The 21,974-nt window shown below is 43.5% G+C and overlaps 2 protein-coding genes and 1 long non-coding RNA gene across 19 annotated transcripts in view; 2 read left to right on the forward strand and 1 right to left on the reverse strand.

Annotated features, from left to right (window-relative positions):
- Positions 1-5,387, forward strand: part of CDC16 (cell division cycle 16) — a 48,219-nt gene extending 42,832 nt beyond the window's left edge. The window contains exons 18-19 of one of the 2 annotated variants that reach the window (XR_006713736.1): positions 2,081-2,194; positions 5,306-5,387. Coding sequence is in view for 1 of the 2 variants with exons in the window: in XM_045482840.1 (XP_045338796.1) it covers positions 2,081-2,127 (47 nt within the window). In the remaining variant the exon portion in view is untranslated. Of the gene's footprint in view, positions 1-2,080; positions 2,479-5,305 lie in introns of those variants that run through there. The other variant, XM_045482840.1, reaches the window with a different exon arrangement.
- Positions 1,879-4,059, reverse strand: LOC123600725. Of its 2 annotated transcripts, none has more exons than XR_006713775.1 (2): positions 3,046-4,059; positions 1,879-2,278 (listed from the first exon to the last, which is right to left on the reverse strand). It is a non-coding gene; the product is annotated as an uncharacterized LOC123600725 (long non-coding RNA). The 2 variants fall into 2 exon arrangements; XR_006713779.1 differs by having other exon boundaries at positions 1,879-2,312.
- Positions 4,098-21,974, forward strand: part of UPF3A (UPF3A regulator of nonsense mediated mRNA decay) — a 33,830-nt gene continuing 15,953 nt past the window's right edge. For 9 of the 15 annotated variants that reach the window (XM_045482865.1, XM_045482900.1, XM_045482880.1 and 6 more), the window contains exons 1-8: positions 4,098-4,304; positions 5,306-5,412; positions 6,752-6,858; positions 10,106-10,204; positions 10,329-10,439; positions 14,408-14,463; positions 14,554-14,712; positions 20,369-20,529. In XM_045482865.1, the coding sequence (XP_045338821.1) occupies positions 4,098-4,304; positions 5,306-5,412; positions 6,752-6,858; positions 10,106-10,204; positions 10,329-10,439; positions 14,408-14,463; positions 14,554-14,712; positions 20,369-20,529 (1,007 nt within the window). Of the gene's footprint in view, positions 4,305-5,305; positions 5,413-6,751; positions 6,859-10,105; positions 10,205-10,328; positions 10,440-14,407; positions 14,464-14,520; positions 14,713-20,368; positions 20,561-21,974 lie in introns of those variants that run through there. The other 6 variants (XM_045482873.1, XM_045482913.1, XM_045482924.1 and 3 more) reach the window with 4 other exon arrangements.

Here is a 21,974-nt window from a genome sequence, read left to right on the forward strand (position 1 = left end):
CAGCTCAGAGCCTGGAGCCTGCTTGGGATTCTGTTCTCTCTCCCCCTCTCTCTGCCCCTCCCCCACTCGTGCTCTGTCTCAAAAATTAACATTGAAAAAAATAAAAATAAGACTTTGTACATTTGAGGAATTTGAGTGCAGCTATAGATGCTTCCAAGGCCCAGCATCCTAGCTATTGTGTGTTTCAGCTTATGACAGCGAATGTCAGTTTAGTGCAGTCATGCACTTAGGTCGTGAGTTACCTGCTGCTCTTCAGACTCAAATAGTGTGGTTCTGAGTTTTCATCTTTCTATTTAATGGCTTTTTTTTTTTTATCTCTTCTCTATCAGGATCACATGTGCCTATTGTTATGCCTCCCCTCTTTAGCTGGGGCTGGAAAATCAAATGACTGAACTTAAAATAGTAATTTTTAAAATAGATAAAAATGTAGGTATTAATACTTTTTTCAAGTTTATTTTGCCTTCCAGATAAAATATTGCTTCCTGTAATTTCTTCATTGATCACATGGTATGTTTTTTTAAGTTTCCGAAAAAGCAAACTCCTGATAAATGAGCCTAATTACCATATTGACAGTGCTTTAAGAAATGAAAGGCAAAATCCAAGCTGTTTTTCAGGTCAGCAGTCTAGTACCAATGTTTAGGCTTCAGAGAGTATCAAAGAAAGGTAATGTGTAATTGTACTGTCAAGTAGTTTTTTATACCACCCAATATTTTACTCTCATAATGATGCATGGTTTACTAAAAAGGCATCCTTCTTGCCAACTTTAAAGTGATCATGCTGTCATTTTCAAAGGGATATGGGAGTGTTATGGTCACCTGCTGCTTTAAACCAGTGCCATTTACCAATTAGGTGTGCTCCCAAGTAAAATGTAGCCTTTCCTGTGACAAGCATTCACCCCAGGATCACATTCATGTGTGGCAAAGCAAACTTACCTACTTTATTCACTCTGACATTTGGAGATTATTTTCTTTTATTGTCTGTAGTTCTGTGTGTATGTAAAACAATGTAAAAGAAAACGTATATAACAGGCTTGGCAGTATGTAGGAATCTAGACTTTCTTTGTGATGTACTTATTTTTTCATATAAAATCTTAAGCTATTTTGCAAGTGTATTTCATTCACTGTATCTTGAAATTTGTACTATAAGATTTTTTAATTTACAGAATAATTTCATAGTCATACCTGAATTCTAAAATTGTGTCATTTTTGTGAAACCATTTCTGAGAACCTTATTTGTTAATAACAGGAAGTAAAGAATCCGAGGAGTCTTTAAAAATTGACCATGGTGGCTGTTGGCTAGGGGAAAAAAAAAACATTTGGGCATTTTGCTGTCCAGATTTCAGTACACATACAGCAAACATGTGAGTGCCTGTAGGTGCCAGCTACAGGCCTGGACTGGGCACAGAGTTGGATAAAGACATAGTTCCTGCCTAAGTGAAGGCACAGTTCTAGGTTGTTAGGGAATATTCAGCATTGAAACAATGTAGTAACTAGCAAATGGAGGTATGCTTGAATTTCTGGGGATCTTGAATCACTTTGGCTGGGAAGATGTTGGGTTGGGATGAAAAAGACTTCAGGAACGTCCTTCAGGATAGGACATTCCAGGCTGAAGCCATAGCATAAACCGTGGCTTCACTACGGGGGCACAGTATGGACACAGGAATACCACAAAGCATTGCACATGACTTGGGCCTAATGAGAACTCCCTTTCTGAAGACAGGAGTTCTTTTCTCCATTTGACAATTTTGCTTTTTGGCCTAGTATAGATGTGAGTAGGTTTGTGGTATGAGGTTTAGAATCCTTATCTCAATTTAAAAACCTCACCAAAGAGCAAAAGATATTTAGATGACTGTGTCAACCTGAAAATAAAGAGCCACAATGAGAGGCAAATGAGTATTTATTTGGGACCAAAGAGTTGCAGTTTCAGGAGCACAGATTCAGGAAAGCAAGGTGGTTTTCATGAGGAAAACAAAGGGAGGTGCAATGACATGATTTAAGGGAGAAATTTTTTTTCTATGGGTGTTTTAACAGGCGAGGCTACTCTGGGTTATATACTGACTGAGTGCTGATTCTGTCTTCAGAAAGTCCACAACCACCAGACTTGTTATCCGGATGTCTGTTCTGCTGACTTTTCAAACAGTTGCTTAAAACAACTGCCGTTTTACCCAGTGCAAAGGTTTTGACCCAGTTCAAAGGTGAGTATGGCAGTTTCTCTCCACTGGCCACTCAGACTCGATTTTAAAATGGCTCCAGTAATGCCAGTTTTTCAGTTGGTTAGTCTGAATAATATCAAGAAATTAGAAAAGTAAAGACCTGCAAATAGATTGAGAGCAGTTTTTTAAAAGTCCAAATATGTGCTCTGTAAAGACTGCTGAAACATTCCAATTTTTCAAATGAATGGTTTTCACGTTTTTCAACATCAGCCCCTCCTGCATCTACCTCCTTTCCGTCTTTTGTATTAAAAGATTTTATTTTTTAATTTTTTTGACATTTATTTACTTTTGATAGAGACAGAGCACAAGTCGGGGAGGGGAAGAGAGAGGAGGCACAGAATCCAAAGCAGGCTCCAGGCTCCAAGCTGTCGGCACAGAGCCCAACACAGGGCTCGAACTCACAAACCAGCAGATCAAGACCTGAGCCAAAGTCGGACTCCTAACCTACTGAACCACCCAGGCGCCCCTGTATTAAACGATTTTAGGTGGCAACCATATTTTCCTTCTTTTTATCACAGGTTATACCATCAGAGCTTTTGATCAGCATACCTAAACTGTCTGTACGGAGTTGATTTGAGACCAAAAAAAAAACAAAGCAAAAACCAAAAAACCGTGGAGCCAGGGTGGGCAACCTTATCATAGGTGTGTTTCTAATAGGATTCCTTTAGATTTATGAAATATTGACAACTGCTCCTTGCCCCCTTCATGGGGTTTTAGAAAACTGCTTTGGAACTGCTTTTTGAGTCTTGGCTCATTTAAAAGTCACATTCCCAGTGTGTTCATTGGTAGCGAGTAGTTTAAGGATAAAGCACTAGAATTAGGCCTGGACTTACCTCCAGTATCTGACAGTGACTCCCTTCATCTCTGTTTGTGCTCGGAAGTTCTTGGGAAAAAGATGCTATGAATGACAAATACAGCCAAGGTAATTAAAAAATAGGAGAAAATATGAAAAAACGTGGCATTTAAAAATGAAGACCTGATGGGGCACCCAGGTGGCTCAGTCAACTAAGCATCCACTTCAGCTCACGTCACGATCTCGAGGTTTGTGGGTTCAAGCCCCGCGTTGGGCTCTGTGCTGACAGCTCTGAACCTGGAGCCTGCTTTGGATTCTGTGTCTGCCTCTCTCTCTGCCCCTCCTCCACTCGTGCTCTGTCTCCCTCTCTCAAAAATAAACATCAAAACAAAACTGAAGACCTTCTATACATTCTAATCTGAAGTGCTACTGCCTCTTAAGTTCATAAAAGAAAAACATATGAACGAGAACCTGGCTTGGTTGCTGTCCCATTAATAGCTTCGAACAGTTGTGTACAAATTGCTGCAAATCCTTCAGGCCCCGTTTTGTGGGTGCCCTGGGTCTGAGCAAGGCACTCGCGCCTAGAATGCGGGGCTCAGAGATGAATAAACCCTCTTTCTGAGCCGGCCACTTTCTGCTTCCAACTGCGGCGCATTTATTCTCCTCCGTATGGGGAAGCCATTTGTGCTGTTTGCCAACCCCTCCATTCTTCTTAAGTGCTGTTCTCTGAAGAAAGGTTCAGATTTCCTTGGAAAATAAAATAGCTGTAAATACTTTGTGAAGCACGTGTATGTAGTTCTCAGGAACACTTAGCCAAACGTGCTCTGGTCCCTAATTTGCCGCCGACTGGCTACTGGGAGAGGCCTTTCGACCCCTTGCCGTCCCAGACCTACCCGGGCTGCCAGGGCCCACCTCGGCTTTACGTCCCGCGGAACTACAGGTTGAGTCCCCTGGGACAGAAGGATGCCATGCTGGACGTGGAGCGTCACGGGGCGGGGGAGCGGGGGGGAGGGAAAAGGGGCGGTGTCGTCCCAGTTATCGCGAGGTTTCGCCCGGGGAGGGAGGCAGAGACGGTTCCGCGGCGGGTGCGAGATGCGCTCAGAGAAGGAGGCGGCCGGAGGCCCAGGGGCTGCCGTTGCTGCGCGGGGCCCGAGCGGGAGGGAGAAGCCGTCGGCCGTGGAAGTCCAGTTCCGCCGGGAGTCGCCGCGGCGAGAACCCGAGGCGCCACCAGCCTCGTTCTTCGTTTGCGGGGACGGCATTTGCAAACATCGCGAGGAGAAGAAAACGGTCCTGAGCAAGGTGGGGAAGGGGCGGGACAGATAAGCCTCGCGAGAGGAGGAGGGTCTTCAACAGTAGAGGCGAGGTCGTCCTGCAAACCTCGCGAGGAGAAGAGGGATGCTCTTCAGCGTGGCGGGGGTGGGGCCAATGGTTGGGGTGGTCTCGAGGGGTGGGGCTAAGAAAGGTGGGTGGGCGGAGGCGAGGGGCTGCGGGAACGGGGTTGGGCAGGCAAACCTCGCGAGAAGAGGGATGGTCTGAGCGAAGACGGGGCGGGCTCAGCGTTTGGAGTGGTGGGAGGAGGTGATGCCACGCGCGGCGTGTTCTGGGAGCGCGGGTCGGGGCTGGGCCAGCCGCTTCAGCACCGCGGACAGCGGCTGGGGGAGGCGGGGACGACGTGCAGCTGGAACCGTTTCCCGTTCCGCCAAACACGGCCTTTTCTGGTATGGAAGGAGGAAGAAGAGTGCGTTCTGCCTGTGTTGTTTACGATTGGGGCTGCCACGCTGAGATGCTGGGCCACGGGGAGGCTCTGTCCTCGGCCCGGGCGATGCGAGGGGGCGGCTCGGCGAGGGTCTGGTCCTGTCCAGGGAGGGCGGCGGGAGGATACTGCGGGCAGGGGCGACAAGTGCGCATCGCAGGCGGAGGTCCCTTGGCAGGAAGAACAGGTGCACCGCCGGGCTGTTAGAATTGCTGTTGCTCTGCGTGCAGGGAGAATGTAGGCGGAGGTTTTATTTTTCAACTCGGGCATGGACAGTAAGCGTCATGCCAAGAGTTGTCTGGTTTCCTGAAAAGGAGCTGCTTTATGCACCCCTTTTTCTGACCTTACTGATCCCGTTTAGATTAGTCAGCCCTCATTACCCTTTTGACAGCCATGTTCTCCATGCATGTATTTCTTAGCTTTTCCTAAAATGTGTGTTTCCGCTGGAATCCTGGTTGAGATCTCCTTCTGAACCAAAACACAGGTGACATTCAAATTATTGAGGCAATGATAGTGAAACAAAACCCACCCAGAGTCCTTTCTACAGGTGGTCATCCGGCGGCTTCCTCCCAGCCTCACCAAGGAGCAGCTGGAAGAGCAGCTACACCCACTGCCGGCACATGATTACTTTGAGTTCTTTACTGCCGATTTCAGGTGAGAAGCTGCTTACCAACATTAAGAAGCTGGGAGGTCTTGTCACTTGATGAGAGATTAAGATTATTATAGATGATGAAAGCTATGTTTATTTCCATCTTCTTTCTTACATGTACTCAGAAATCAGTGCAGACCTTTATTTCTGCAAATTGTTTCCAAGTAGGCAAAGCATTACATTCTACTAGCACCACCATAGTCTAAAGAGAACAAACACCAGAGACAGAAACAATATTCCAGCCCCCAGAAACCGACTCGTGCTCCCTTAAATCACTAAGACCCCTGTCCCCACCTGACACCTGCCAGGTTATTTCTTTTTTGATTCTCTTTTACATCTTGGTAGTAAGGTGGCTCTGACAACACTTTCACACTTCCAGATCTTCTTTTTATTAACAATGAAAGAGCAGACCTCATGTTAGACCTTCAACGGGTGATAGTTCAGCTAGAATTTTGTAATTTTTCACTGTTTTTATTATTACCTTTATTATCATTATTATCCTTTTTATCTTCAGTGTCATGAGTGTCATGAGTTTGTTAAGGTAGCCATATAAACTTTCCTTCTGAATAAATACATTTAAGTTAAAAATGCCAGTCCATTCAAAGAAAAATATCACAGGTAAATATAGATTTGGCTTTAAAAAAATAGATGATTTTCAAATGACTAATGTTTAAGAAAACTGGTACCATTAAAGGACAGGCACCGGACTCAGAGTGACTCAGGTTGAATCATAGTCCTATCTTTAACTAGCTGCACCTTTTGCACATACTGAATTTCTCTGGGCCTCAGTGTTTATGTCTGTGAAATGGGGTTGAAAGTTCCTGCCTATGAAGGAAATTGGTAGTTGTGAGATCAAGGAGAAAGAGTTAGTTCTTCTATAGTCCCCATACCTTGTGCTACAATTAATATCCCTTTAAAATACGTAAAAGTGGTCATCAATGAAGAATATCTTGTAAATATAACGTTTTCAACTGTGAATGAATCATGATTAGGTTGTATTACATCATTGTGTGTACTAAGGAAAACCTTTAAATAACTTTGCCTGTGATTTTTCAACCTCGGAAGACCATTATTTTAACCCTGGTTTTGTGTAATAGAGAAACTTACCTTAAGTGTCTTTCCCAAGTTATTAAAAAGATCTCGGGTAATGTTTTGTTTATTTTTGTGTTTTTGTTTTTTTTGCTAAAGAATACCCAGATTATTGTAATTAAAAGAGAAGTGATTCTTTGGCATAAAGGTTTTATTTGAAATAGTTTGTTGCATCTAGAAAAGGAAAAGAAAATCAAAATTAAAGAAGCCTTGCATTTTTTTGCTAACAGTTTTCATTGTTATCTTTTATTTCAGTCTTTATCCTCATCTCTACTCAAGAGCATACATTAATTTTAGAAATCCTGATGACATCCTTCTTTTTAGAGATCGTTTTGATGGATATATCTTCATTGACAGTAAAGGTTCGATTGTTGGCTTTTTAAACTATTATAATCTCTAACTACATTAATTATGTTTTGCTGGAATGTTTGTGAACTGTAATTAAGTTCTCAGATACCGACTTAAAATAAGTTCATAAATTTTTATTGTGTTACTGTGGTTATGTGCTTGTGTTGAAAATTGAAATTATGTGTAAACCAAAGAACTCCAGCAAGTCTTTGTAATCTATTTATGTATTATCAGAGAGTGAAGTTTTTCATATAAATGAGTTTCCTGGATAAGTGAGCTTCACTTTCTTATGTACCAAAACTGAATTGCTTTGTTCATATTCAATATAAGTCTTTTAAATTATATTATTTACTTATATCTATGTCTTAAACAGAGAGCTTTTTATAATCATACATTTCTGGATTATGTCATGGGGGAAGGGGATTGTAGTAACGAACATCACTTTCTCACTGTTGAACAGCTGCCCGCTGAGACCATGATATTTACCTCTACTCTAAACGGTCCCAGTTCTCTGTACTTTTGGGTCCTCCCTTTGTCCTCCTTTCCTGTCAGACTGTCAACTGTTGTGTCCACTGCAATCAAGTCTGTACACCTGTATCAGCATATTCTCTGTACACCTTTCACCAGCCAGCCTCCTCCCACTCCACCCACCGCACTACTGATAAGTGTTTTCTTCTCCATTGAGAGGGAGCAAGAAACCCTCAAAGAGTGACTAGGCCAAGAGATTCTTTTCTTTGAGCAAAAACAAATTTAATGCTTGAACTATTTGACATTTGTGTTAAATGCTTGTTTATTCAAGTGCCTTTTTCCTTTAGTTTTTAAAAAGTTATGGTAAGATACACAAAACTAGATTTACCATCTTAGTCTTTCCTGAGTGCACAGTTCAGTAGTGTTAAGTACATTCACACTGTTGTGCGGCCCACTTCCAGAACTCTTTTCACCTTGTAAAACAAAAACTCTGTACCTGTTAGATAACTCCCCTCTCCTCCCCCACCCCCAGCCCCTGCATCCACCTTTCTGTGTTTTGTTTCTATGAATTTACTACTCTGGATACCTCCTATAAGTGGAATCTTACAGTATTTCTCTGTTTGTGCCTGGCTTACTTCATGTAGCCTGGTGTCCTCAGTGTTCACCCACGTTGTAGCAGGTGTCAGAATTTCCTTTTTAAGGCTGAGTAATATTCGGCTGTGTGTGTACCACATTTTGTTTATCCATTTTTCAGTGGACCCTTGGGTTGCTTCCAGCTCTTTGTTGTGAACAGTGCTGCTGTGAACATGGTGTGCAAGTATCTCTTGGACACCCAGCTTTCAGTTTTTTTGGGTGGATACCATTGTGGGATTGTTAGATCATATTATAATTATAGTATTAATTTTTTGAGGAACTGCCCTACTGTTTTCTGTAGAGGCTGCTTCATTTTCTCTTCCTGCTGATAGTGCACAGGGTTCCAGTTTTTCCATATCCTTGCCAGCAATTGTTGTTTTCTGGGGTTTTTTGGTAACAGACATCCTAGCGGGTATAAGGCAGTATCATTGTGATTTTGATTTGCATTTCCCTAATGCTTAGTGATGTCGGCATCTTTTTGTGTGTTTGCTGATGTCTTCTTTGGAGGAAGAGAAATGGAGGGATGTTCAATTTCTTCACCCATTTTTAAATTGAGTTGTTTCTTGTTAAATTGTAAAATTTTTGTTAATATATTATAGATCTTAACCCCTCATTGGATATATGATTTTTTTTTCCCATTCCATAGATAGTCTTTATATTCTGTTGATGTTTCAGTGCTTGCTTTGGCAGCACATATACTATATCCTGTTGATGTTTCTAATGTGATGTCCAATTTTTCTTTTTTTATTTTAGTTGCCTGTACTTTTGGTGTCATATCTAAGAAGTCATTGCCAAATCTAATGTCAAGCTTTTACTCCATGTTTTCTGCCAAGGGTTTTATAGTTTTAAGTGTCATGTTTAGGTCTTTGATCCATTTTCAGCTAACTTTTGTCTGTGATACTAGATAAGAGTTCAACTTCATTCTTTTGCATGTGGTTATCCAGTTTTTCCAGCACTATTTGTTAAAGAAGATTGTCATTTCCCCATTGAATGTCATCTTCCCAATTTCCCCATTAGAGAGCATGTGTGAGTGAGGAAGAGGGGCAGGGAGGGGGGAGAGAGAGAGAGAGAGAGAGAGAAAGAAAGAGAGAGAGAGAGAGAATGAGAATGAGAATGAGAGAATGAGAATCTGGAACAGGCTCCATGCTCAACAGAGCCCAAGGTGGGGCTTGATTCCACAACTCTGGAATCATGACCTGAGCCAAAATCAAGAGTCAGATGCTCACTGACTGAGCCACTCAGGTGCCCCAATACCATACTGTTTTGATTACTGTAGGTTTGTAATAAGCTTTGCAATCAGAAAGTGTGTCAACTCCTATTTAATAACTATCTATGTCCCAGGCATTGTTGATGGAGCAGTGAATGAGACATTGTTCCTCTCTGTCCAAAGCCCTGCTCTCCTCCTGGTTCTTGACTTTCTCCTGGATAGTTAGGGTTAGCATCGAAATATCTTTCAGATAATAAGAGTTGCAATATCATAGTCACGTGACCATTCCTGACGAGGCTGAAGGTGATTACTCAGTGAATTTAGTACCAACATGAAAGTGTTCCATCTGTTGATTAAGTGTATAGCAGGTTATCTTGGTGAACATTTCTTGGTATGTTCCCCCCCGCCCCGCACATAATGACCAAGTCAGTTTCTCATGGCTTTCATTGTAAACATTCCTGTTTGAAGCAAACCCTGTCTGATTATTGTGCACACCCTACGAAGCCCCTCTTTTAGTCAAGTGTCTCTTGTAAGCAGAGTAATTCCCTTGAACTCACATAACAGATTGATAATGGAATTAACCTTTTAAAATTAGAAGAAATTTAAATGTGACTAAGAAATGTATTTAAAGGTACTCCACGATAAACTCTTCAGTGGGAAAGAGAGGGTTTATTAACATTGAGTTAATGTAAAATTCAGCATTTGATGAATTTTGAATGCATTCAGTTTTGTAACCACTACTAACACATGAAAAATCATTTTATTTGATAAATAAATGCTCGTCCTTTGTTCATGTCTGGAGTTTGACATGCTAAGGTTGTGGTTGCTCGAAATATAGTTAAAACAGTTAACATTGTCATTGTTATACGCGGTCTTTAAGAAAGCAAACGTTATTTATTAAAATGAATGTAGTGGAATTTCAGAATGGCTTTTGCAATTTGTTTCTAATACAGGCCTAGAATATCCTGCAGTGGTAGAGTTTGCCCCATTCCAGAAGATAGCCAAAAAGAAGCTAAAGAAAAAAGATGCCAAAACCGGAAGCATTGAAGATGGTGAGTCCTTTTACAAAGGCTGAATTAGGAAACTGCCAAATCAAATACACTGATCAGATATAATTCGTCTACCAGATATGGGGAGGAGCATGTTTATTTTCCATTTTTCTTTTTAAATTTACAGATCCGGAATACAAGAAGTTTTTGGAAACTTACTGTGTGGAGGAAGAGAAAACGAATGCCAATCCTGAAACTCTTCTGGGAGACATGGAGGCAAAGACAAGAGAGCTTATTGGTCTGTTTGCTCATTTCTTCTCTTTGTTGAGACGTGTACTTACAAAGCTTGTATTTCTTTTTCATGAGTATTTAAAAATACACGCTCATGACAGGCTTGGCAGGAATGTAGAATGTTTTCCAGTTGTAACAAAAGGATGGCAACCCGTGAAAATATTTCTGTGTGTCTGTTGATGGAGAGCACCAGAACTTCCAGTCATAGGCGTTTTGTTGACAGTTATGATGCTTCCAGACGAGTAGTAAAGAAGACCGTGGAGTGCTCTGTGCCTGCTACATCAGGGGGGAGTGCTGTGTCTCAAGATTGAAGTCAGTCATCTTTCTCAAGAGCAGTCCTAGAGATGAGATGCTTTGCCCAAGTGTGAGGCCATCTTGTTACTGTTCAGAAAATACCAAGTGCTCTGAGAGAGCAAGCAAACAAGTGGATAAACCCAGCCGGAGCACAGAGTCTGCTTTGAATCAGGCTTCAGCCCTTTTTTGCAAGCAGCATATTTTAGAAATGGCTATCTCCTGGTGGCAGGTTGTAAACTTACCTGGTGTCTCCCTTGCTGTCTGCTCCCACTCGCCCCTGCTCTCCTATCCCTCCCTGTGGCTGTGTCCCACTTGCCCATCAAGATGTCTAGAACGGGATGATTGCCCTGTTAATAATTTACATTTTTATTTACCCATCTCTCCCCACCCTCCCCCCCAGTAGAACCGTATTTTCATATTGGTGGTCCCAGTAGTACATGGTTAGACAAGGTTAGGTATTCAGTAAATGTTTGTTGAGGAAAGTAGTAAGAGAGGTTAACATTTGAAATGGTCTTCATTAGTCAAGTAATGAAGGTTTATGTTTTGTAACAGCTGATTTAATGTGTGGCTCAAAAGATTTTTAATCACTAAAGCAAATATTTGTAAAGATGTGCTTAGGGTACATTTGCTCATTTTCGGTCAGCACATGTTGACTGGGAGTAGGGAGTGAGCATGGCCACGGCCATCATGTAGCTGCCCTGCTCGTGGGCAAGACTGCAGTAAACACCGGAAAAATAACCAGGCTTCAAGCCAGGGCATCTTCATGGGGCAGTGCCACAATGTGGTGAAATAATCCTGAGTGGGAAAGGCCCTCTGAGTCCACATTTGAGCTGAGAGCAGCCATGCTAAGAGGCGGGAGAAGAGGGGACTAGAGATGAGAGCTGGGAGCTGAGCTGCGGGCCCATAGGAGTGGGATACGTGCCTGTGTGCTTGGTACACAGGTGGGCCTCAGGCGGAGCGGCTGGAGAGGCAGGTGAGTGAGAAGTTCAGAGTTTATTGGAGAGACAGCTGGAGACCATTGAGGGAGTGGCGTGGCTTGATTAGTTCTCCCTGTCACTCCATACATGATGGATTGTGGATGCTCTGAGGAGACATTGGGCTTCCAGTGGGGAGGCTTTGCTCCAGTCCAGGGAGGGCTGCTTGTGCTAGCCAGCAGAGTCCACATAAGCTCTGGCGGATTGGGTGTGGGAAGAAAGGAAACAGAAAGAATCCAGGCCCCCAGGAGTTTTACCCAAACAGATCAGTGGATAGGGGCACCATCACTGACCTGGGGCAAACTGGGGAAGGAAACTTACTGGAGGCAAATCGAGATCTCACTGTAGAGCATGTTAAATTCAGGAAGAGCTTAGAAAAGAAGCAAATTAAAAATTTACAGGACTTGCCCTGCCCCCCACCCCCCCACTATCATTTCTTTCCTACTTTGCTATAAAAGCCCTTGTACAGGGTACCCACAGAAAAGGACCAGGAGCTTCCACTGGTGGATAGTTTTGAGGCAGGCCTTGGTGGCCAGACACACACCATCCAGCTGCTCCAACTACCCTCCCACACAAGGGGGACATCCTTTCCCATTCCCAGCCCCTCACCTTGTTCCTGGTACACAGTAGGTGATCATAGTGTTTTGCTGAATGAGTAAGTGTGATTCAGAATCTGTACCCATTGAAGTTTGAATCTTAATCAGGCAATTCATGGCAGATTGCCTTTTTCTTTTCTTCGATTCTGGCCTTCAGTGGACTCTTATGATCTAGTCTGAGCAATGAGGGTTAAATGGAAATATTAAATCCCTCTGAAGTTACAGGTTAGTGTGGTGGCATGGCAGGGTCTGTGGAGCGGACAGACCTGGGCTCAGGTTCCAGCCCTAAGACTTAGCAGCTGTGTGGCCACACCTGAGCCTCAGCATCCCTGCTGCCAGGTGGTGGTGACAGTGCCTAGGATGGAACAGCTCTCTGTGAGTGGTGAGAGTCATGCTGTTGGATAAGTTAGTGTTATATTACATGGCCATGCACCTTGTTTAACAAATGATACATTTCTGTGGTTTGTAAAGCACTTTCTTATCCAGGGTCTCATGTACCCTTCATATCGATCCTTTGGGGTAACAAGGGAGGTGTTTGTAGAAGGGGGAAGGCAGGTGGGATCTCGGTGTTAGCTCCCCGACCTACCCAGGGAGATCTTGGTCCTGCTCTTTGCTAACAAGTCCAGAACTCCCATGGTGAAGAGCAGATCCTCCCTATTTGAGGTGATTGCCTATTACAAAGGGCATTGGCTGTGCTCATCCTGAGCCAGAGTTCATGGTTAACACAGGAGCCACCCAGGGAGGAAATGGGCTCCTCTTGGCCCCTGTACTTATGATGAAACGTGGGCATTTGCACAGCCCTGAATCCAGGGCAGAGCTTTCTTGGCAGAAGCCATTGGTATATTATGTTGCGGTGTTCAGGAGTCCTTAATTCCAAGGTAAGAACCCCTGCCCAGGGGCTTTCTTGTAGAATTTATGATTAATTCCTGATCCTTAGAATTCTGGAAATGTATGTCTTGGCCAGCCTTCAAATGCGTCCAGGGATTCTTTCTTCCCTCACTTAATCTTAGATCTTGAAAGAGCTGTGGCATAGACCCAAACCATCTTCTGCCTTCCCACCTGCATCCACAGCCACTGCCATAGGGAACACATGCTTCTCAGAAGTAATCCCTTTGAGAGGCTATGCCAGGAGGCCTGCCACAAATGGGCACCAAATTTCAGGTTAGGTCAGACAGGTCCAGGGCATGAAAACTGAGGATCAGGTTTGAGTTTATGGAGAGGTTCATTCCTGGGTGGCTAGTGCTGCTTAGATGAAGTGCCATGGGGGGGGGGGGGGGGGGGGGCAGTGTCACTGTCTAAACTTTTACACCTGGTTATTCTGGTTTGTAGAGTGTATATCATGAGAAATCACAAGAATCCACATTGCTTAAAATCATCGTCTAGAGAGCAGAAAAGGAAGAAACTCCCAGAATATATGTTGAATCAGTGAATCTATAAGCGGGCTATGTAATGTTTTAAAATATCCGCAAAAATGCGAAGATACTTGGGTGCCTGGGTGGCTCAGTCAGTTAAGCGTCTGATTCTTGATTTTGGCTCAAGTCATGATCTCACGGTTTGTGAGTTTGAGCCCTGTGTTGGGCTCTATGCTGACAGCATGGAGCCTGCTTGGGATTCTCTCTCTCCCTCCCTCTCTCTCTCTGCCCACCCTCCTCCCCCGCCCCCAATAAATAAACTTAAAAAAAATAATGTGAAGATACTCATAGCATTCAGGAAGTCTAATCCATTGTACTCATTTTTCTTTTTTGCTTTTATGGCGTCTTTGTGAGTAACATGAAGCCTCCCTTAAGAATCAGGAGTTCATTGCCTACTGTGTGTAGAGTTGTCAGTGCCTCCAGATGATGTGATTTTATAGTAATGGAATAGGAATTTCTCCAGGTACAGTGTGTGCACATCTAAATTGTATTCGTTTATTTATTATAAATATTTTATTTTTAAGTAATCTCTGCAGTCAACGTGGGGCTCAAATTTCCAACCCCCAAATCAAGAGTTGCACGCTATGCCTACTGAGCCAGCCTGATTATTTACGGATTAAATTGAAAACAAGTATTTAAAATAAAGGAAAGAAATCATATTTTAGAGTTAAATACTACATTACAATTTTTGTGTTTTAGCTAGAAGAACCACACCTCTTTTGGAATATATTAGAAAGAGAAAATTAGAGAAGCAGGTAGGTTGACCTTTTTACCTGATAAATATCCTTCCTGTCTCTGCCACATTCGTGCAGACAATTTATACACATGCTTTTCCACGTCTTCAGAGGATTCGAGAAGAGAAGCGAGAAGAGCGAAGGAGGAGGGAGCTGGAGAAGAAGCGCTTACGGGAAGAAGAAAAGAGAAAAAAGAGAGACGAGGAGAGGTGTAAGAGAAAAGAAGCAGACAAACAGAAGAGAACAGCAGAGAGAGAAGTAAGGATTAAGGTAATCTTGAGGGGACCTCTCCTTTCGTTTTTCCAAAAGTAGTTCTGCTACAGGCACGCCTTTTAGGTGTTTAGCTCTTGCTACTTGTAAGGAAACTTTCAGTTAGCCTTGTCTCTTACTATTATAATTCCATTTCTCTGCGATACAGCAGTGGTTCTCAAACTGTGTTCCCTGAGCCCTGGGGGTTCCTTGGGCATGCTGTGGGGGAGGTGGAGAAGGACCACCCAGGGGAGCCCCACACTTACATGTCAGAGTTGGGACTTCTGCTTACGTTTCCATCAGAAGACTTCCTGACTAATACGTACATGTTTGGAAACCACTGGCCCCATGTGCACTGGCCTTTCTAGATGAGGGCTCACTCCTGGTGTTGGGTGTTACCATTTTCTTTGCAGGAGCAGCAGTGTTTCTACTCTCTTGCCCAATTTCTCCTTTGACTGATGCATTCATCTGGAAGGGTGGCTTCATGCACAGAAGGAGGTCTTTCCAGTGTAAAATATGTTGCCCCAGTTTGAGCCAGCCCTTACTTCTTAGTCTTCTGCTCAGATGACCTTACTAACCCTAGACTTCAACCTAATGTGCACCTCCCCTCATTGCACAAAGTGTTTGAGATGCTTTATAGGGATTCATTAAAATTATATCAGAAAAAGAAAGAAAAGATCAGGACTTGGGGGAAGATAGAGTAGAAAGGGAAAGGATGGGGAAGAGATCATAGTCACCATAAATGAGCAATAGACTGGTTTCTGGTATGCTTGAACAGAAACAGTGTCATTATCCATGAAGGAAAAACAGGCCAGTTCTTTAAGGAAGGCGAGGCTTTTTCTAGGCCTTTGCTTCTAAATCAGTTTCTCCTGTAGGTGGTCACATGGGGCTCACTGGCTGAAGGGAACAATTTCTTCACAAAACTTGTACAAAAACACACAACCGTGTATATCCTTGAGGCCTGGCTAGGTTTGCTGCAGGAACAGGTAGCCTCACACCAGTTCACGCAAGGAGTCTGTTGGTGGTGGGCTGTGGCTGTCGGTCACCGCTTACCGTTACTGCCCAGGACCCGGCGACCAAGGCTGCACCTTGGCATTTGCTTCCACAGCCCTTATGACCAGGCAGGAACTTGTGATGCTGCAGGTCGTATGCCCATGTTTCTCTTCTGCCCACGTTTCACTGGCCAAAGCAAGTCACACGGCGGTACCTAATCTCAGGTTGGGGGCATGTTTAGGAAGCACCAGGAGGAGAACCAGAAGTATCTGATGAACAGCACTAAGGAGTAATTTCCAAAGACTGTTTCTTCAGGTGTTTCTCTTGAAGTTTAAAGGCAGTGCGGGGCGCCTGGGTGGCGCAGTCGGTTAAGCATCCAACTTCAGCTCAGGTCACGATCTCGCAGTCCGTGAGTTCGAGCCCCGCGTCGGGCTCTGGGCTGATGGCTCGGAGCCTGGAGCCTGTTTCCGATTCTGTGTCTCCCTCTCTCTCTGCCCCTCCCCCGTTCATGCTCTGTCTCTCTCTGTCCCAAAAATAAATAAACGTTGAAAAAAAAATTTTTTTTTTAAATAAAGGCAGTGTTGAAAACCTTATCTAGATGAAAGGTGTGGGGCAGGTCATGTCCCTCGAGCACATTTGCTGCAAAGACAGCACCTGGATGGGCAAGATGAGTGGGGAACTGATTGTCCCACAGAAAGTATCTCCTAATCTGATAGCATTGATGAAATTGAGGAACCCAGCCAAGACTATCAAATAAACACGGTTCATTCCCCCCTCCGTCAGCAAGGACATAGCAAAACCAGGGTATTCCTCAGGAAACAACTCTGAGGTCATGTTTTTCATTCGTCCTTGTAGTTTTAGTGAACACACAAGTCTCCCAACAAAATTGTAGCAGATAGACTTCCTGTAACAAACTTTTCATCTCCAACAGCATAAATCAACAGCCCTGGAAAGGTAATCAATAAAATGAAACCTTAATATTACAGAGAAACCTTAGGCATTAATCCTGACAGAAATTCAGTTCTGTCATGGCCAGGCACCGAATAGATATACGTTTAATAGAAATTTTGTGGCCACCGATGTGGAAATATTATCTAACCTTCTCATTTATCTTTCTAAACACGGAATCATAGCTAACCCAGTGCCTAATCTTTACACTCCAAAAGTACTTTTGTCAGTAGCGCTGAGAGTTTTTCAGGAATAATGACACTTGTAGCTTATAATTTCAGTTTTAATTTTAAGTAAGGCTTAAAGTATTTGGAATGTAGCATTCATTTTACTTTTACATTTTAAATTATGGAATTAGGAGCGCCTGGGTGGCTCAGTCGGTTGAGCATCCGACTTTGGCACAGGTCATGATATCACAGTTCATGAGTCTGAGCCCTGCCTCGGGCTCTGTGCTAATAGCTTGGAGCCTGGAGCCTGCTTCGGATTCTGTATCTCCCTCTCTATCTGCCCCTCCTCCGCTCACACACTTTCTCTCTCTCTTTCTCTCTCAAAAATAAATAAGCATCAAAAAAAATTTTACAAAAAAAATAAATTATGGAATTAGAGTCCGAAATAAGTCAAAGAAATAAAAAACAAAATTATACCACTGAAAGTAAACATATGTTCCTTCCTGTAGAAAAAAATAAGTCAAAACATAAAGAAAGCAAGAGAAAGGGTTATTCTTGTTCAAATCTGGTAAAACAAAATCTTGGTGGCAGGTTAGACCACAATGGCATAGGTAATCAACAGCCTGTGTCCTTAGGGGAGTGTCTGGTGTCTAGACCTGATTACACACAGCCACGCCCAAGGTTTGCCTTTAATGAGCATCTGTGCTCATTTTCAGGATTTCTGACTTAAGAATCATTTGGAGAGTTAAAATTCTTTTGTAACCTGAAAAATAAAATCAGTGAAAAAATGCTAAAAGAGTTTATTAATATCATAAAAATACAGATGCAGAGAGATATCCTCAGGCTATTTTTAACACAAAGGAAACTGTGATAACAAGGAAAGCAACCCAGCTGTTTTTATTTTCCTCTGAGGACTCTAAAACTAGGTGATGAGCTTAAGCTGAAGTAGGAAGTTAGAGATACAATACAAAGTTACAAATACAATTCCTGAGTACACAAATTGTGGACAATAGATGACATTAGTTGTGTGATCTTTTCTACAAAGCTTATTAAAAACCAAGGTGGACTGCGTGGAAGCACGCAAGACCTGGCCTCTGTTCCTCCTCCCCCTCCCTCTTCCTTCCCCCGCCTCCCTCTTCCCCTCTCCTTCCTCCTCCCTCCATCCTCCTCCTTCCTCTCCCCTCCCTCCCTCTTCCCTCCCCCACCTCCCTGAATCTCCTGCCTCTCTGTCTCCTCCTCCCTCTGGTTTCACCTTAGGCCTCTGCTTGCTTCCTTCTACTGGGAGTTTCTCCCAAGACTTATAGTTTCTCTTAAGTGTCTCGTTCTCATTATCTGGTCTCTATTCATGTCTAACCTCCACAGAGAGTCCCTCCATGACCCCCTTGAGAACCCATTCCTGCTCTTACTCTCACCCCACATCTCTCTGGGGATGTGTGTGTGTGTGTGTGTGTGTGTGTGTGTGTGTGTGTGTGTTTTCTGTTCTATTAGTTGTTTGTAGCATTTCACGCCATCTAAGATTATCTGGTTCACTTTTTCTATTTTGTCACCGCGTACACCGTTCTCCCCTCCCCCCATGGCCACCACTGCCTAGAATGTACTGTGGATTCCTTCACCGTGGGCACTTGTCTCTTACTCACAACTGTATTCCTAACACCTAACACGAGGACTTTTTCCCTAGTTCTGGCACATAGCTCCTAAAACCCTTGCAACCCCCGGAGTGATAAGAGCATCTTCTCTGTGCCAGTGAGGTGACAGGTGGCTGAGGCCTTGGTAGCTTCAGGATAAGAGCTGATTGTCAGAAAGACTGGGTGTGATTAGAGGGTTGGAACACTCAGCCAGCCCTGTGACCTCAAGAGATGGGAGAGGGCTGGAGATTGAATTCAGTGCCCAGCCACCAATGATTTAATCATTTGTGGACATGTAGTGGAGCCTCCATAGAGTTCCCTAAAGTATGGGGTCCAGAGAGCATCCAAGCTGCTGAACACATCAAGGTGCAGGAGGGTTCTGCTGATGGAGAGGGCCTGGAGGCTCTGAGCCATTCCCCCGTACCTTGCACGGAACACCTCTTTGATCTAGCCGTCCCTGCACTGTGTCCTTTGTAATAATCCAGTGACCTAGTCTAGCTGTCCCTGCAGTATCCTTTGTAATAATCCAGTGACCTGGTTCCTGCATTGTGTCCTTTGTAATAATCCAGTGACCTAGCGTAGCCGTCCCTGCACTGTGTCCTTTGTAATAACCCAGTGACCTAGTTCCTGCACTGTGTCCTTTGTAGTAATTCAGTGACCTAGTCTAGCCATCCCTGCACTGTGCCCTTTGTAATAATCCAGTGACCTAGTTCCTGTGAAGTTTTGCTGAGTTCCACAAGTTGTTCTCATTCAAGAACCCCTGAATATATAGCCAGTCAGTCATAGGTGCTAGTGGCAACTTGGGACTTTTGACTGGCATCTGAAGTGGGAACAGTTTTTTGGGGTGTGACATTAATTGCAACTAGGTGGTGTCAAAACTGAAATGAATTGTTGGATACCAGTCCGTGTTGAGAGTTGGAGAAATGGTTTTGGAAAAGACACCACACATTTGGTTTCAGAAGTATTGCAAGTAAAAACGATTCGTAGGTGCACTAAATTATTCATTGGATGGATGGGCAGGAACATAAACTGTTGTACTTCCCTGTGATTTACTTCTAGGACCAGCATGTAATGCTTTTTTAGTTAAAAATGTGTCAATAGATATGTGAAAGACAATGTGTCAATTCATAGAGCCCACAGACAGGAGAAGACTATGTAAGGTACTGCAACTTCCAGTGCTTGGCCTCACATTTTACCTGTTTTATTCTTAAATGAACTCATGTAGTTGAAACTTATCTGTGTGTCATTTTGCTGTAGTGCAATTTCAAATACGTTCACTTTTTCAAGTTAGAAAAAAATTCTCAGAAGTGTACCTTCTGTTTTTGTTTATAAACTGACTTGCCTGTGGCAGTTGAATTTCAAAGAGTAAACTACACAGAGAACAGCGAGGAGGGCCCAAATTCCACGACAGCCGCCTGCTCAGGCTGATTCAAGAAAGAGTAGGAAGTGTTCTGAAAAGTCTAAACTATTCTAAAAGTCATCAGTATGATGCAGCATTTTAAACAATGCTTTTTTTTCCTCGTTACAAAAGCAATACTTGTTAATTTTGGAAAAAAAACAGAACTTGTTGATACAAGAAAAGAAGATCATTTCAGTCCCACCACCTGGACACCACTGTTAACAGCGTTGCCAGCCTTACAGCTGTTGTTGTGTGTGTGTAAACATAGAGACCAGGTCGTTCAGTTCTGTAGCATTCTTTTGTTGTGTCAGCATGCATGTCTTCTCACATCAGCCGTCCTAAATCGTTGTTCATAACGATGGTATTTCATTGACTGACTGTTCCCGTATTTAACCAAAAACCTGGTTGCTGCACCTTGAGCTTACATTTTTTGCTATTCAAACACTTGTGCTCAATGTTGCTTTATGTTTTTAATTTTTGTTTTAAACAGCTTCGTTTATACCATATTCTAAAAGTGGTATTTTACTGACATTATAATTTCTTAGCTTCTTAAGAAACCAGAAAAGGGAGAGGAACCAACCACTGAGAAGCCAAAAGAAAGAGGAGAGGAAATGGATACTAGAGATGGAGAACAGGAGTCCTGTCCTGGCTGTGCTGTCCGGAAGCCCATGCCCTTGGGGAGCTCGCTGGAGGAGCCCAGGGAAAAGTGAGCCTGTGACTGTCACTGTGTCAGAGTCGTATGTGTCCTTTATCGTATTTCAAACTGTTTGTGGAATCGGGTTTTACCAAGATAATGCTTGCCCACATCCTTATTTCTTCTGGGTCACGCTAGGGGCTTGGTAAATGCATTTCGTCTGCAGCCTCAAGTCTGTCTTCAAAGCAGGAACATGTCCTGCTTCCAGTTCCTTAGCCGTTCCTGTCCTTGCTCCCTTTGGATTCCTGTTATCACTCTTTAGGTCTTCAGGATCTCCTTCCCAGTCTTGTCCAAGTGCTAGGATTCCTGTATTGGTGTTACCATCCCTGTGGCCCTCCCGTGGAATCTGACTAGCAGCTGTGTGGATCCCACTATTGCGCTAGCCCTGCCTGTCTCAGGCTAGGGGTCCTTGGGGCATGTACTTCTCTGCGTGCTTGTGACATGCAGCTCACGAAAGGACCTTGAGCAGGGCTTGTGTGGAATGGGACAGACACTGTCTTTGCATGGGGGCCAGAGAGACCCGCCAGAACCTTGTCAGGTAGGAGCCCCTCCCTCTCGCCCCTGAGCCTCCTCAGGGTTTGGTCACCTCCCCATAGTCAGTGGGGCCACGTGTGTCTGGGCTTCTTGTTCCCCTGGCCCAGGGCTCCTGCTCATGCACTGCATCCGGACACCCATGGAGCTTCCTGGATCCCAGGGCTGCTCTGCTTCCAAGGGTTCCAGAAGTGAATTTGCACTTGGATGTGAGATGGCAGGGTTGTGGGGTTAGGCTGCCATTTGTCCAGAAACATACCAGTCACAATGAATTCTTACTGTCTTTCTTATACAAAGAGTTGTGATAAAAAAAAAATTTTTCCCTCTTTTTGGGGATTCCAGTTTATTGCTCAGTTTATGAAATTAATTTATGCATGATTATTAAATCTGTGATCTGTTAGGACTGTAGTTTCTGTTATATGTGTTTGTATTATTATCGCTTATGATATAGCAGTGCCTTTCGTCATGTTTCTGGCATGAATTCTCACTTTGCTTATAGATCTTTTTCTCCCCAGCAGTCCTGCTGCTTCTGTTTTGTGGGAAGTCAAAAATAGTGTGTGAGGACTTTTGCCTGTTGGTTGTGGACTTTAAGAAGCAAAGGAGCTAAGGAGCCACTTATTTATTTACTATTAATTTAAGAGTTTGATATATGTATAAAATTAGTAAATTTCAATTAATTGTAGCTACGCTTGAAGCAGAAACAAGGCTGTCAGTATCAGCTCTGTGTCATGATGAATGTGTACCTGGGGCCCTAGGAAAGTCACTTGACCACTTTGGTCTCCGGTACTCTATCTGTAAAAGGGGTTGTTAGTCTACTTTGGGGGTTACTAAGAGTTAGAAAAGTAAGTATACATAGTTCCTTACCACAGTGCCTATTCCTACGTGTCATTCAAGTTTAACAGTAGATACTGTCGTTACCATTGTCA

This window comes from Leopardus geoffroyi, chromosome A1 (assembly GCF_018350155.1).
Source record: "Leopardus geoffroyi isolate Oge1 chromosome A1, O.geoffroyi_Oge1_pat1.0, whole genome shotgun sequence".
Lineage (NCBI taxonomy): Eukaryota > Metazoa > Chordata > Mammalia > Carnivora > Felidae > Leopardus > Leopardus geoffroyi.